Raw genomic sequence first — 13,940 nt, forward strand, 5'->3', positions numbered from 1 at the left:
ATGTTGGCTAGGATGGTCTTGAACTCCTCGGCCTCCCAAAGTGCTGGGATTACAGGTGTCAGCCACTGCACCCAGCCTCTGACTGCAATTTATAAGTACTTTATTAAATTATTTTTTGCTTTTGTTTTTGTTTTTGGAGACGGAATCTCGCTCTGTTGCCAGGCTTGAGTGCAGTGGCACGATCTTGGCTCACTGCAACCTCCACCTCCCGGGTTCAAGCGATTCTCCTGCCTCAGCCTCCCAAGTACCTAGGACTACAGGTGTGCGCCACTACATCCAGCTAATTTTTTTTTTTAATTTTTAGTAGAGACGGAGTTTCACCATGTTAGCCAGGATGGTCTCGATCTCCTGACGTTGTGATTCGCCTACCTCGGCCTCCCAAAGTGCTGGGATTACAGGCGTGAGCCACCACGCCCGGCCGCCTAAATTCTTAAATTTATAGTAACGTCATCTCAAATAAATATATCATGGTGACCTTGGAAGAACATGCTTATCTTTCTACCCTATAAATGACAAGTATGATAAATTAGCAGTTAAATTAAAAGGATAGTTGGGCCGGGCGCGGTGGCTCAAGCCTGTAATCCCAGCACTTTGGGAGGCCGAGACGGGCGGATCACGAGGTCAGGAGATCGAGACCATCCTGGCTAACACGGTGAAACCCCGTCTCTACTAAAAAAATACAAAAAAACTAGCCGGGCGAGGTGGCGGGCGCCTGTAGTCCTAGCTACTTGGGAGGCTGAGGCAGGAGAATGGCGTAAACCCTGGAGGCGGAGCTTGCAGTGAGCTGAGATCTGGCCACTGCACTCCAGCCTGGGTGACAGAGCGAGACTCCGTCTCAAAAAAAAAAATAAATAAATAAAATAAAATCTGGCCGGGCGCGGTGGCTCAAGCCTGTAATCCCAGCACTTTGGGAGGCCGAGACGGGTGGATCACGAGGTCAGGAGATCGAGACCATCCTGGCTAACACGGTGAAACCCCATCTCTACTAAAAAATACAAAAAACTAGCCGGGCGAGGTGGCGGGCGCCTGTAGTCCCAGTTACTCAGGAGGCTGAGGCAGGAGAATGGCGTAAACCCGGGAGGTGGAGCTTGCAGTGAGCTGAGATCCGGCCACTGCACCCCAGCCTGGGCGACAGAGCAAGACTGCGTCTCAAAAAATAAATAAATAAATAAATAAAATAAAATAAAAATAAAAGGATAGTTAATTTAACAAGCATATTTACCAATTCTTCTAGTTAGTGATGGTGTTTTCTCAGTAGTTCTTACCTGTAACAGAAATAGGAATTGTAAGTTAGAATTATTTTTGGTAGAGGCAATCATTTCCATTTGAAAAGTTAAATTAATCATAAATTTAAAATAAATTGGCTTTATTTCAATTCAATATATGAATATTCACAAGAGGCATAGCCTGATGGAGCTAGAAGGAAGTTATAAGATATCTAATCTAATCCCTTCATTTTACAAACAAGAAGTTGAGGCCCAGGGAGAACGAATGACTTCAGGGTAGAGTCATTGGGGGAACTCTAGTCTCCCATTTTAGTCCAGGGTTCTTTCCACCTATTACTGATGCCTTGGCCACCTCAGTTCATCCTATCAATTTATTTATTTATTTGTTTATTTATTTATTTATTTTTTATTTTTGAGACGGAGTGTCACTCTTGTTGCCCAGGCTGGAGTGCAGTGGCACGATCTCAGCTCACTGTAACCTCAGCCTCCCAGGTTCAAGCAATTCTCCTGCCCCAGTCTCCCCAGTAGCTGAGATTACAGGTGCGCGCCATCGTGCCTGGCTAATTTTTTGTATTTTTAGTAGAGATGGGGTTTCATGATGTTGGCCAAGCTGGTCTCGAACTCCTGACCTCAGGTGATTCATCCGCCTCAGCCTCCCAAAGTGCTGGGATTACAGGTGTGAGCCGCTGCACCCAGCACCCATCCTATCAATTTAGATATATTTTTAAGATTTTAAATAATGTCTGCAAAAAGTTTAAAACTACTTTTGAGTACAAAGCACATTATACGAAGATCTAATTTCAGAAGGCTAAGGGACTTTTAGTATTTTAGTTCTTCAAGCCCATTTTTGCCTACAGTGATACTTAAATCAGTTCATCCTGATTATCTTTTCACAAATTTACTTCAGGTAAAGAATAAGAAACACTTTTTAGGCTCTCTCTCTCTCTCTCTTTTTTTTTTTTTTTTAAGAGAGAGGGTTTCCCTTTCTCACTCAGGCTGGAGTACAGTGGAATGAACATGGCTCACTGAATCCTCTGACCTTTTGAGCTCAAGCGATCCTCCTGCCTCAGCCTCCCAAGTAGCTGGGACTACAGGCATGTACCACAAGTCTGGCTAATTGGTTTTTAAAATTTTTTGTAGAGACAGGGTCTCACTATGTTGTCTAGGCTGATCTCAAACTCCTGGGCTCAAGTGATCCTCTCGCCTTGGCCTCTCAAAATATTAGAATTACAGGTGTGAAACACTGTGCCTGGCTAGCTCTCACTCTTAAAGCCCATCATACATTTATTATTTTGTTTTTAACTTAAAATTTGTGTTTTCATGTAATGTATACATATATTGATTTATAATACTATACTGAGAATTTTGCATGAAGAAATAACTATAAACAAATGATATAATATAAATTACATAATGAAAATATAATTTGAAATATAAATTTGAAAATATAAATTATATAATGAGACTTACCAGACATTCCTCAAGTGAATGGGTTAAATGAATATTGTTTATATATTCTTGTCCCTTCTGTTCTAACAGATATTTACACCTAAACAATTAAAAGGTTAAACTTTAGTAGCTGATAAATTAGTGAAGTACAAGCAAAGATATAATCTCCATCATATTAATTCTATTAATTCCATTAACTTGCTTTTCAGTACTTCTAAGGAGCCACAAAGTAAAATGTTACCCAATTCCCTATCCCACTGTCATTTTAAGGTTAAAAAAGTTCCCTTTGTTATGTTACCTATGCTAATGTTAGTAGAGCAAAAAATATCAACTTGAGAACTTTCTAAAACAAGTTATTAAATTAGCACCTTGACTTTTTTTTTTGAGACAGAGTCTCGCTCTGTCACCCAGGTTGGAGTGCAGTGGCATGATCTTGGCTCACTGCAACATCCGCCTCCCGGGGTTCAAGCAATTCTCCTGCCTTAGCCTCCTGAGTAGCTGGGATTACAGGCATGCACCACTACGCCCAGCTAATTTTTGTATTTTCAGTAGAGACAGGGTTTCACCATATTGGCCAGGCTGGTCTCAAACTCCTCACCTCAAGTGATCTGCCTGCCTCAGTCTCCCAAAGTGCTGGGATTGTAGGCATGAGCCACCACGCCCATCTTAACAGGTTTTATTTAAAGAATTAACCAATTGCCCATTTAAATGGAATTCTTTAGGCTTTTCAATATTTATTTTTATAGTTGTTTAAGGCTAAGATTTCTTTTCAAATGATCGCTCTGAAGTTTGGGTTTTTATTTTTATTTTTTTGAGACGGAGCTTCACTCTTGTTGCCCAGGCTGGAGTGCAATGGCACGATCTCGGCTCACTGCAACCTCTGCCTCCCGAATACCTGGGATTACAGGCATGCGCTACCACGCTCGGCTAATTTTGTATTTTTAGTAGAGACAGGGTTTCTCCATGTTGTTCAGGCTGGTCTCAAACCCCCGACCTCAGGTGATCCACCCACCTTGGCCTCCCAAAGTGCTGGGATTACAGGCGTAAGCCACCATGCCCGGCTGTTTTTTTTGTTTGTTTGTTTTCGTTTTTTTTTTTTTTTTTTGAAACAGGGTCTCACTCTGTTGCCCAGGCTGGAGTGCAGTGGCACTGAGTGCAGTGGCGTCAGCTCACTACAACCTCTGCCTCCCCAGCTCAAGTGATCCTCTTACCTCAGTCTCATGAGTAACTGGAACTACAGGTGTGTGCCACCATGACTGGCTAATTGTTTTTCATATTTTTTTGTAGAGACAGGGTCTCACTATGTTGCCCAGGATGGTCTCGAACTCTTGGGCTCCAGCAATCCACCTGCCTCATCCTCCCAAAGTGCTGGGATTACAGGCGCGAGCCACCACACCCCAACCAGAGATCTCAAAATGTGAACAATTGTATGTCATAGAGATAATGAGATACACTAATATTTCCTAGGGGTATGATGATTTCTTAAGGAATCTCCTTGGCAATATGGGCTCTCATGCTGATCATAAAAGAGCCTACTTCCAACAATAAAAAAGCACACATTTTCTAATTTGTATTTAAAAATTGGATAATCAGGCCGGGCGCGGTGGCTCAAGCCTGTAATCCCAGCACTTTGGGAGGCCGAGACGGGCGGATCACGAGGTCAGGAGATCGAGACCATCCTGGCTGACACAGTGAAACCCCGTCTCTACTAAAAAATACAAAAAAACTAGCCGGGCGAGGTGGCGGGCGCCTGTAGTCCCAGCTACTCGGGAGGCTGAGGCAGGAGAATGGCGTGAACCCGGGAGGCGGAGCTTGCAGTGAGCCAAGATCACGCCACTGCACTCCAGCCTGGGCGGCAGAGCGAGACTCTGTCTCAAAAAAAATAAATAAATAAAAATAAAAATTGGATAATCTAGAGGCCAAGCACGGTGGCTCATGCTTGTAAACCCAGCACTTTGGGAGGCTGAGGTGGGTGGATAACCTGAGGTTGGGAGTTCAAGACCAGCCTGACCAACATGGTGAAACCCCGTCTCTACTAAAAATACAAAAAATTAGCCGGGCGTGGTGGCGGGCACCTGTAATCCCAGCTACTCGGGAGGCTGAGGCAGGAGAATCACTTGAACCCAGGAGGCAGAGATTGCAGTGAGCTGAGATAGCACCACTGCACTCCAGCCTGGGCGACAAGAGCAAAACTCTTGTTTCAAAAAAAAAGAAAGAAAAAGAAATGGGATAATCTAGAGGCCAGGCACAGTGGCTCACACCTGTAATCCCAGCACTTTGGGAGGCCGAGGCAGGCCAATCATCTGAGGTCAGGAGTTCAAGACCAGCCTGGCCAACATGGTGATACCCTGTCTATACTAAAAAATACAAACATCAGCCAGAATCCCAGCACTTTGGGAGGCCGAGGTGGGCAGATCACAAGGTCAGGAGATCAAGACCATCCATGGCCAACATGGTGAAGCCCTGTCTCTACTAAAAATACAAAAAATTAGCTGGGCATGGTGGCACTTACCTGTAGTCCCAGCTACTCGGGAGGCTGAGGCAGGAGAATCGCTTGAACCCGGGAGGCGGAGGTTGCAGTGAGCCAAAATCGCACCACTGCATTCCAGCCTGGCAACAGAGTGAGACTCCATATCAAAAAAAAAAAAAAAAATTAGCCAGGCATGGTGGCAGTGGCGGGTGCCTGTAATTCCAGCTACTCAAGAGGCTGAGGCACAAAAATCGCTTGAACCTGGGAGGCGGAGCGTGCAGTGAGCCAAGATTGCACCACTGCACTCCAGCCTAGGCAAGAGAGTGAAACTCTGTGTTAAAAAAAAAAAAAAAAAAGAAAAGAAATGGGATATTCTGAATGTCATAGATATGACACATGAACAGTGAATGTTTTGGTCATCAGAGAAGGCTTATAAACCTTCCTCATTTTTATAAACCTAGCATGAATTTCAAGCCATAGTGAAGGCAAAAATAGTTGAGGTAAAAAGTAATTCAAGTCTCCCACTGCATGCTATCCAACTTGCCTGTACAATGAACAATTAAATATCTTACCCTGGATACCATTTAGCATGTTGCTCCCAAGGGTCTTCACTGGGCTTCCAATCAGTTAGCCCTCCTCCACAGTGAAAGCACTTTACTTTATCACCTTCACCTACGAAAACACACAGGAATATATGTATTTGTGCAATCAGAAGCTTACACAAAAATATTCATTTAACACCTAAAAATTAAGCACATCTGAAAAACATGAAAATCTCGCAGCTTAAAACAAGACATTCAAATTCACATCTAAGTAACAGATATGATCTTTATCCTTTTTTTTTTTTTTTTTTTTGAGACGGAGTCTCGCTCTGTCGCCGGGACTGGAGCGCAGTGGCCGGATCTCAGCTCACTGCAAGCTCCGCCTCCCGGGTTTACGCCATTCTCCTGCCTCAGCCTCCTGTGTAGCTGGGACTACAGGCGCCCGCCACCTCGCCCGGCTAGTTTTTTGTATTTTTTTAGTAGAGACGGGGTTTCACCGTGTTCGCCAGGATGGTCTCGATCTCCTGACCTCGTGATCCGCCCGTCTCGGCCTCCCAAAGTGCTGGGATTACAGGCTTGAGCCACCGCGCCCGGCCGATCTTTATCCTTTGAGGAAGAAATACACACTAAATTCACTGATTCAATCTGAGGTATTTTTTACAGAAGACAAAAATAAAACTGCCAAGTTTTATGTTAAAAACTAAAATTGTTATTTTTTATTTTTTTTTTTGAGACTGAGTCTTGCTCTGTTCCCCAGACTGGAGTGCAATGGCTCAGTCTTGGCTCACTGCAACCTTTGCCTCCCGAGTTCAAGCGATTCTCCTGCCTCAGCCTCTCAAGTAGCTGGGATTACAGGCATGCGCCACCATACCTGGCTAATTTTTTATATCTTTGGTAGAGATGGGGTTTCACCATGTTGGCCAGCCTGATCTTGAACTCCTGACCTCAAGTGATCCACCCGCCTCGGCCTCCCAAAGTGCTGGGATTACAGGCGTGAGCCACTGCGCCTGGCATACTTTATTTTCATTTATTTATTTATTTATTATTATATTTTTTTTTCTGAGATGGAGTTTTACTCTTGTTGCACAGGCGGCAGTGCAATGGCTTGATCTCGGCTCACTGCAACCTCTGCCTCCTGGGTTCAAGTGATTCTCCTGCCTTAGCCTCCCGAGTAGCTGGGATTACAGGCACGTGCCACCACGTCCAGGTAATTTTTGTATTTTTAGTAGAGACGGGGTTTCGCCATGTTGGCCAGGCTGGTCTTGAGCTCCTGACCTCAGGTGATCCACCCACCTCAGCCTCCCAAAGTGCTGGGATTACAGGCGTGAGCCACTGAGCCCAGCCATACTGTCTTTTTAGTATGTTATTTGGGCCACCAATATTGTACTTACTGTTTCAAACTGTGAAACTTTAAAACTGATGTTATGTTCCAAGTATTAGTAACATTAAAGTTCTACATAATGAAATTATGAGACAAGTTTCTCTAAGTTTATAGCAACATGACACTAAACAAACCTTCAAGATTACTATATGATGGTACATAAATAAAATCTTTTGAAATAACCAATATTTTATAGGCATTATTCAATCTTAAAATAAATGGGTCAAATATATAATGGTATAATTTTAAAAAATATCTTTAGAAGCAATCACTCCAACGGCCCTTCCTGACATGTCTACCACAGTCCATTTGAAAGCACTCATATGGCTGAGCGCGGTGGCTCATGCCTGTAATCCCAGCACTTTGGGAGGCCAAGGTGGGTGGATCACAAGGTCAGGAGTTCGAGACCAGCCTGGCCATGGTGAAACCCCGTATCTACTAAAAGTACAAAAATTAGCCAGGCGTGGCGCATGCACCTGTAATCCCAGCACTTTGGGAGGCCAAGGCAGGTGGATCACCTGAGGTCAGGAATTTGAGACCAGCTTGACCAACAGGGAGAAACCCCGTCTCTACTAAAAATACAAAATTAGCCAGGCGTGGTAGCACATGCCTGTAATCCCAGTCACTCAGGAGGCCAAGGCAGGAGAATCGCTTGAACCCAGGAGGCAGAGGTTGCAGCGAGCCTAAATCTCGCTATTGCGCTCCAGCCTAGACAACAAGAGCGAAACTCCGTCTCAAAAACAAAACAAACAAAAAAAAACAACAAAAAGAAGTTATTGTGAAGTTTAGAGAAAATGCATGAGGTATATGTATTTACTTACAGTAAGTGCTCAATAAATGATGGTTAATATTACTATTAGACCCATTTTGCTATTGGGGATGCTACCATCTTTTGCAAGTTATCTACTTCCTAAAAACAATTACATGAAGAGAAGCATGACTCATAATATGGTAGTCTTTTTCACATAAATTCAGTAGTTACATTACAGGTTCAACATAAGAGTTCACAGAATAATACGGATATATATATATATAATCATGCCAAGTTATACCTAAATATTTACCAGTTCAGGGGGCTAAGGGCATCTATTTACTTTTTACGAGCCCTGGCAAAGTTGGGAAGCTATTTATTGGTTTTATAATAAAGTTTACCTAAAGCATAAAATCCAGCTCTTGCAAGCTGCTCCTTGTTAACTGAGTATATCCATGTCCCAAAAGTAATGATCCGTGCTTCATAATCTGCCATGGATGGATTTCTTGGAAGATTTGTTGAATTTGGGAAATTCCTATCAGAACTCACAGCATCAGATTCACTTCGAATATTAAGATTCCGGCCCAAAACAAAGAAGCAATTAGGAAAGTGTCGCCTGTGTTCTGACCAGGCACGATCACAAGGTTCCCAATTTTTCAGTTTTCCACCACAACAAAAGCACTGCACTTGGTCACCAATACCTGTGTAGTAGAGTCCAGCACTTGCTAACTCTCTTGGGGTTAGGTGAGCATAGTCTGGCCAGTTCTGAAAGGACTTTAATCTAGCTTCTTCACTATACATGGCAGGGTTCCTCGGGTATATGGTGTCTGATATATCTACAACCTGCCCAGTTCTCAAAAGATAGTCTGCATGTGTCTCAGATGGCCTGTCTAAGGCAAAATGATTTCTGCTTCCCAGATAGTTTTCGACTTTGTACTGACCATTCTGGATACCAGAATTTGTAGACTGCGTGGCACTATTTTCAAAATAAAAGCCATTGATAAATCTGCAATTTGGGGATACTTTCCTGTGTCTTCCAACTGCTGAGTCTCCATATTGCCATCTATCTACAGCTGCATGACAACTAAAGCACCGCACGGTATCTCCTTCACCAGTATAAAGAAACCCTGCTCGTGCCAGTGTTGATGCTGAAACAGGACTACTACTTGGGAAATCTGCAAAAGTTTTTAATCTATTAAACTCTTCTACAAATTCTTCTTCCTTATTGATGTCTGCAGGTACACAAGTTTTAGATCCTTCAAAACTGTTAAAAGTCATCTTCTCTTGAAAATAGGACTTGTCCACCTTTTCTAAAAAGAGAACATTATATTAGGAAATCCAAAATGTGAAACACAAGCAATAGACTTTTGTTATACGAGCTAACAAATTATCACTTATGACATAAAAATAACTACACAACTGCTAAGAAACATTCTAATTCTAAATACTAGGGTTTAACATTACATCATTCAAGTCATAAAGTAAAATCTAGCATTTTTGTTTTCTCTTTTTGAGGAAAGTAATATTTAAGCAGGCAGCATAAAACTAATAATTTTTAAATGCTTATTTTACATAAATATGTAAACTGTGATGCAGAATATATTATAATTATTAACCATGTCAAATCATTAATTAGGAAAAACATGAAAGAAGCATAAAATATGCAGATTATTAAAGTCTGTGCGTAATTGTTATAATGAATCATTATATATTCAAGGCATCAAAGTTCAGTTTTTACAAATTAAAAAATGTTCAGAATGTTAATGAATTAATTTTAATATTTCTTTGCTTAGCAAAATATGTTTTAATCATAATATTGGTTCCAATGTGTTCTTTAAGAGTATGAAATATTTCTGATTTTCATGCATGAACCAGATCCCCTTTTTTGTTGTAACTGGATAATTACAGATATATATGTAATACTGCCCTCTAGAGAGTGGCTCAGGAGAAACTCTAAGTACCTGCAAACCTTAATTGCTTTTTTTTTTTTTTTTTGCCCATGACATACATGTGCCCTGCAGTTACTTTTGCTATTAACTGCCCTTGGTAGCCAGGCGCAGTGGCTCATGCCTGTAATCCCAGCACTTTGGGAGGCCGAGGCGGGCGGATCACGAGGTCAGGAGATTGAGACCATCCTGGCTAACAGGGTGAAACACCGTCTCACCTAAAAATACAAAAAATTAGCCGGGCATGGTTGTGGGCGCCTGTAGTCCCAGCTGCTGGGGAGGCTGAGGCAGGAGAATGGCGTGAACCCAGGAGGCCGAGCTTGCAGTGAGCCGAGATCGCAACACTGCACTCCATCCTGGGCGGCAGAGCGAGACTCCGCCTCAAAAAAAAAAAAAAAAAAAACTTCCCCTTGGTCAAGTAACAATCTGTTCAAATGGAAGATAAGTATTGTTGCAGTCTTATTAGAGCTGCCAAATTACAGCTGTGTAATTTTAACCCAGATAAAATACTAAAGAGAACCCATTAGGTTATGAGAAGGATAGCAAGATAATTTATCTTCCAAACCCGGACACTTCTCAAAGTGAAAAATCACACTAGCAATAATCACACTGGGACAACAGGCATAAATCAGGGTTGCCCCAGGCAAACTAGAGCATATGGTAACCCTAGCTATGAGGCAAACCTGGTTCTCCAGAATCTCCCACATTGCCTGATAATGTGCTCAATATAAACTTGTCAAAGGCAAAATAATGGTAACAAGGACTCTGTCTCTATATTATATGTGCATTAATTGATTTTTTTTTTTTTTTTTTGAGATGGAGTTTTGCTCTTGTTGCCCCGGCTGGAGTGCAATGGCGTGATCTTGGCTCACTGCAACCTCTGCCTCCTGGGTTCAAGCGATTCTCCTGCCTCAACCTCTCAAGTAGCTGGGATTACAGACATGCACCACCATGCCCAGCTAATTTTGTATTTTTTAGCAGAGACGGGGTTTCTCCAGGTTGGTCAGGTTGGTCTTGAACTCCCGACCTCAGGTGATCCCCCGCCTCGGCCTCCCAAAATGCTGGGATTACAGGCATGAGCCAAAAGGTCGAGCCATTGATTTCTTGAGAAGAATTAGCCAGCTCTTTTGCCTTTATGTTGACACAATATGTCTTAGAATTTAATCTCTTTTGGAGTAATGTTCAACACAAAGCAAGCTGGCAATGGACTTGTCTTTCCTGGCCATGTCAACTTATAGTGGTATTAACTCATACCTCAACAGCTGAGTTATATCTGCATAAAACTTTTGGAATAGTCTCCATGACTTTTGATGAATTATCATTTCCTAGATGTCTGAAAACATTCCAACATTAGCTTCAGGGCCCTTTGTTGAATCAGCATAATAAACCGAATGACAAAAATCAAGATTCAAAGAAACCAAGGCTGATCAAACCCCTTGTTCTACTCTTTTCCCTCTTCTCACTCTGCACTTGACTAGTCTTAAGAAAAAAACCAGTCGGTCATAGTGGCTCACGCCTGTAATCCCAGCACTTTGGGAAGCCAAGGTGGGCAAATCACCTGAGGTCGGGAGTTCGAGACCAGCTAGACCAACATGGTGAAACCGTCTCTACTAAAAAACACAAAATTAGCCAGGCGTGGTGGCACATGCCTGTAATCCCAGCTACTTGGGAGGCTGAGGCAGGAGAATCACTTGAACCCAGGAGGCGGAGGTTGCAGTGAGTGGAGATCGCACCATTGCATTCCAGCCTGGGCAACAAGAGCGAAACTCTTGTCTCAAAAAAATAAATAAATAAATAAAATAAAAGTAAAAAACCAAAGCTACCTGATAGGCTAATGAGATAACATTTAATAGCGGTAAGTGTAAAGTCTTACATCTGTTTTTTTTAAAATATCTGGTGCATAGGCCGGGTGCGGTGACTCATGCCTATAATCTCAGCACTTTGGGAGGCCAAGGCAGCCGGATAACTTGAGGTCAGGAGTTTGAGACCAGCCTGGCCAACATGGTGAAACCCCTATCTCTACTAAAAATACAAAAATTAGCCAGGCGTGGTGGCAGGTACCTGTAATCCCAGCTACTCGGGAGGCTGAGACAGAAGAATCCCTTGAACCCGGGCAGCGGAGGTTGCAGTGAGCCAAGATCATGTCACTGCACTCCATCCTGGGTGACAGAGTGAGGCTCCATCTCAAAAAAAGAAAGAAAGAAAAAAAAAAAGGGCCGGGTGCAATGGCTCATGCCTATAATCCTGGGACTTTGTGAGGCCAACCAAGGAGGGTGGGTCACCTGAGGTCAGAAGTTCAAGACCAGCCTGACCAACATGAAGAAACCCCATCTCTACTTTAAAAAAAAAAAAAAAAGAAACAAAGAAAATTAGCCAGGCGTGGTGGCAGACTCCTGTAATCGCAGCTACTCGGGAGGCTGAGGCAGGAGAATTGCTTGAACCCAGGAGGTGGAGGTTGCAGTGAGCTGAGATCGTGCCACTGCACCCCAGCCTGGGTGACAGAGCGAGCGTCTCAAAAAAAAAAAAAAAAAATCTGTTGCATAACTAAAAGAAAATGGAGACTTGGTTTAAGAAAAAATCACATAAAGGCAATCCTCCAGATTAAACCTTGGAATTTTAATTAATTACAAATTCATCATGAGCCAACATTACAAGTTGACTAAAAAACTTACAGCAACTTCAGGCTGCATTAGTGTCCAGATGTGCAACATCCAGATCCAATTCAGCTACCAAGGGATATTATTTCCAGTTCCAAATACATTTTGGAAAGGACATTAACAAAGTTTAATGTCCTTAGGGAGCAATTGGGATGATAAAAATGATATCATATGAGAAATAGTTAGAATAGCAAAGGATATTTATCGCAAAGGGTGGAAAAATTGTGAGGGGAAGGGTAGGGAGGATAGACTGATATCTAAAAGGTTATCATGTAGAAAAGAGATCCACATTTTGTATAGCTTGAGGGCAGAATTAAGGTCATTAAATACAACTATAAACAGCCGATTTTAACCCAAGGATGAGCTTTATAACAATTGATATAGCAACAAATGGATTGGGTTGCCTTGTAGATTATGAGTTCCTCCTATCACTTAAAGGAGCTTCAGCATGGACTAGGAGACTGGATTAAACATTTCCAAGTCTATAATTATCCTGAAGAATTAATGCTCAGTATAATTCAAAACACATGAGAATTGCCTTCCCTGGGGTGTTAAATTTTATTTCAAGTCAATCAAAATAGATGTAAGTGGTCAGGCACAGTGGCTCATGCCTGTAATCCCAACACTTTGGGAGGCTAAGGTGGGTGGATCACTTGAGGTCAGGAGTTCAAGACCAGCCTGGCCAACATGGTGAAACCCCATCTCTACCAAAAAATGCAAAAATTAGCCAGGCATGGTGGCACACGCCTGTAATCCCAGCTACTCGGGAGGCCAAGGGACGAGAATCACCTGAACCTGGGAGGCAGAGGTTGCAATGAGCCGAGATTGTGCCACTGCACTCCAGCCTAGGTGACAGAGTAAGACTTCATCTCAAAAAAAGAAAAAACAAAGTATAAAATCAAAGATATTCTCATTTCACAATTTTGTGTAGTTCAAGTAGTCACCCTATTTCAGAAAATATTAGATAAAACCATCATTCAACATGAGCAGGAGAATCTCAATTTGAAGCTTTTGAGTGGAGATCTTGTCTTCCCAGAGGTTGTTTCCATGCTAATAGTTCAGATTTCACTCTTTTGAAAGGTAAATATTTATTTAGAAGCACTCAAGTGAACAATATATACACATTAGCAGAGTGTGAGCTTTTTGAGAAGGAGGAAAAAACAGAATTACCAGAGAGTTTAAGAGTGAAAGGTGGAAGGATGACTGATGAACGACAGAAACCTTGGCTTTGGAGGAAGGCACCAAACAAAAAGGGTAAGATAGGGTAAAAAAATATAGGATCTAAGTGAAATGGAGGAGGGGAAAATGATACCACAGAAAACAAGTATATATGGAGCAGAAGAATTGAGAATATAGAAGAAAATAGGGTACGAATATTGGACAAGGGTGACAAAAAGGTTTTTGAAGTGAAAAGGTGTGGGTGCAATAAAGTATGCTGGGATAATTTAAGGCTTCTCTGTGAAAGCATCTTCAGGCTTTGTACTGGGTATGTGGAAAGGCAGGAAGGCATGGAAAGAG

At 42.3% G+C, this 13,940-nt stretch overlaps 1 protein-coding gene across 5 annotated transcripts in view; it reads right to left on the reverse strand.

Annotated features, from left to right (window-relative positions):
- Nucleotides 1-13,940, reverse strand: part of XIA (X-linked inhibitor of apoptosis) — a 57,036-nt gene that overhangs the window by 19,367 nt on the left and 23,729 nt on the right. For 4 of the 5 annotated variants that reach the window (XM_071088778.1, XM_071088776.1, XM_071088777.1 and 1 more), the window contains 4 exons: nt 8,221-9,129; nt 5,718-5,817; nt 2,697-2,775; nt 1,223-1,265 (listed from right to left, as the gene is read on the reverse strand). In XM_071088778.1, coding sequence (XP_070944879.1) covers nt 1,223-1,265; nt 2,697-2,775; nt 5,718-5,817; nt 8,221-9,097 — 1,099 coding nt within the window. In that variant the 5' untranslated portion in view covers nt 9,098-9,129. The remainder of the gene's footprint in view (nt 1-1,222; nt 1,266-2,696; nt 2,776-5,717; nt 5,818-8,220; nt 9,130-13,940) is intronic. The other variant, XM_071088779.1, reaches the window with a different exon arrangement.

This window comes from Macaca nemestrina, chromosome X (genome assembly GCF_043159975.1).
Source record: "Macaca nemestrina isolate mMacNem1 chromosome X, mMacNem.hap1, whole genome shotgun sequence".
NCBI lineage: Eukaryota > Metazoa > Chordata > Mammalia > Primates > Cercopithecidae > Macaca > Macaca nemestrina.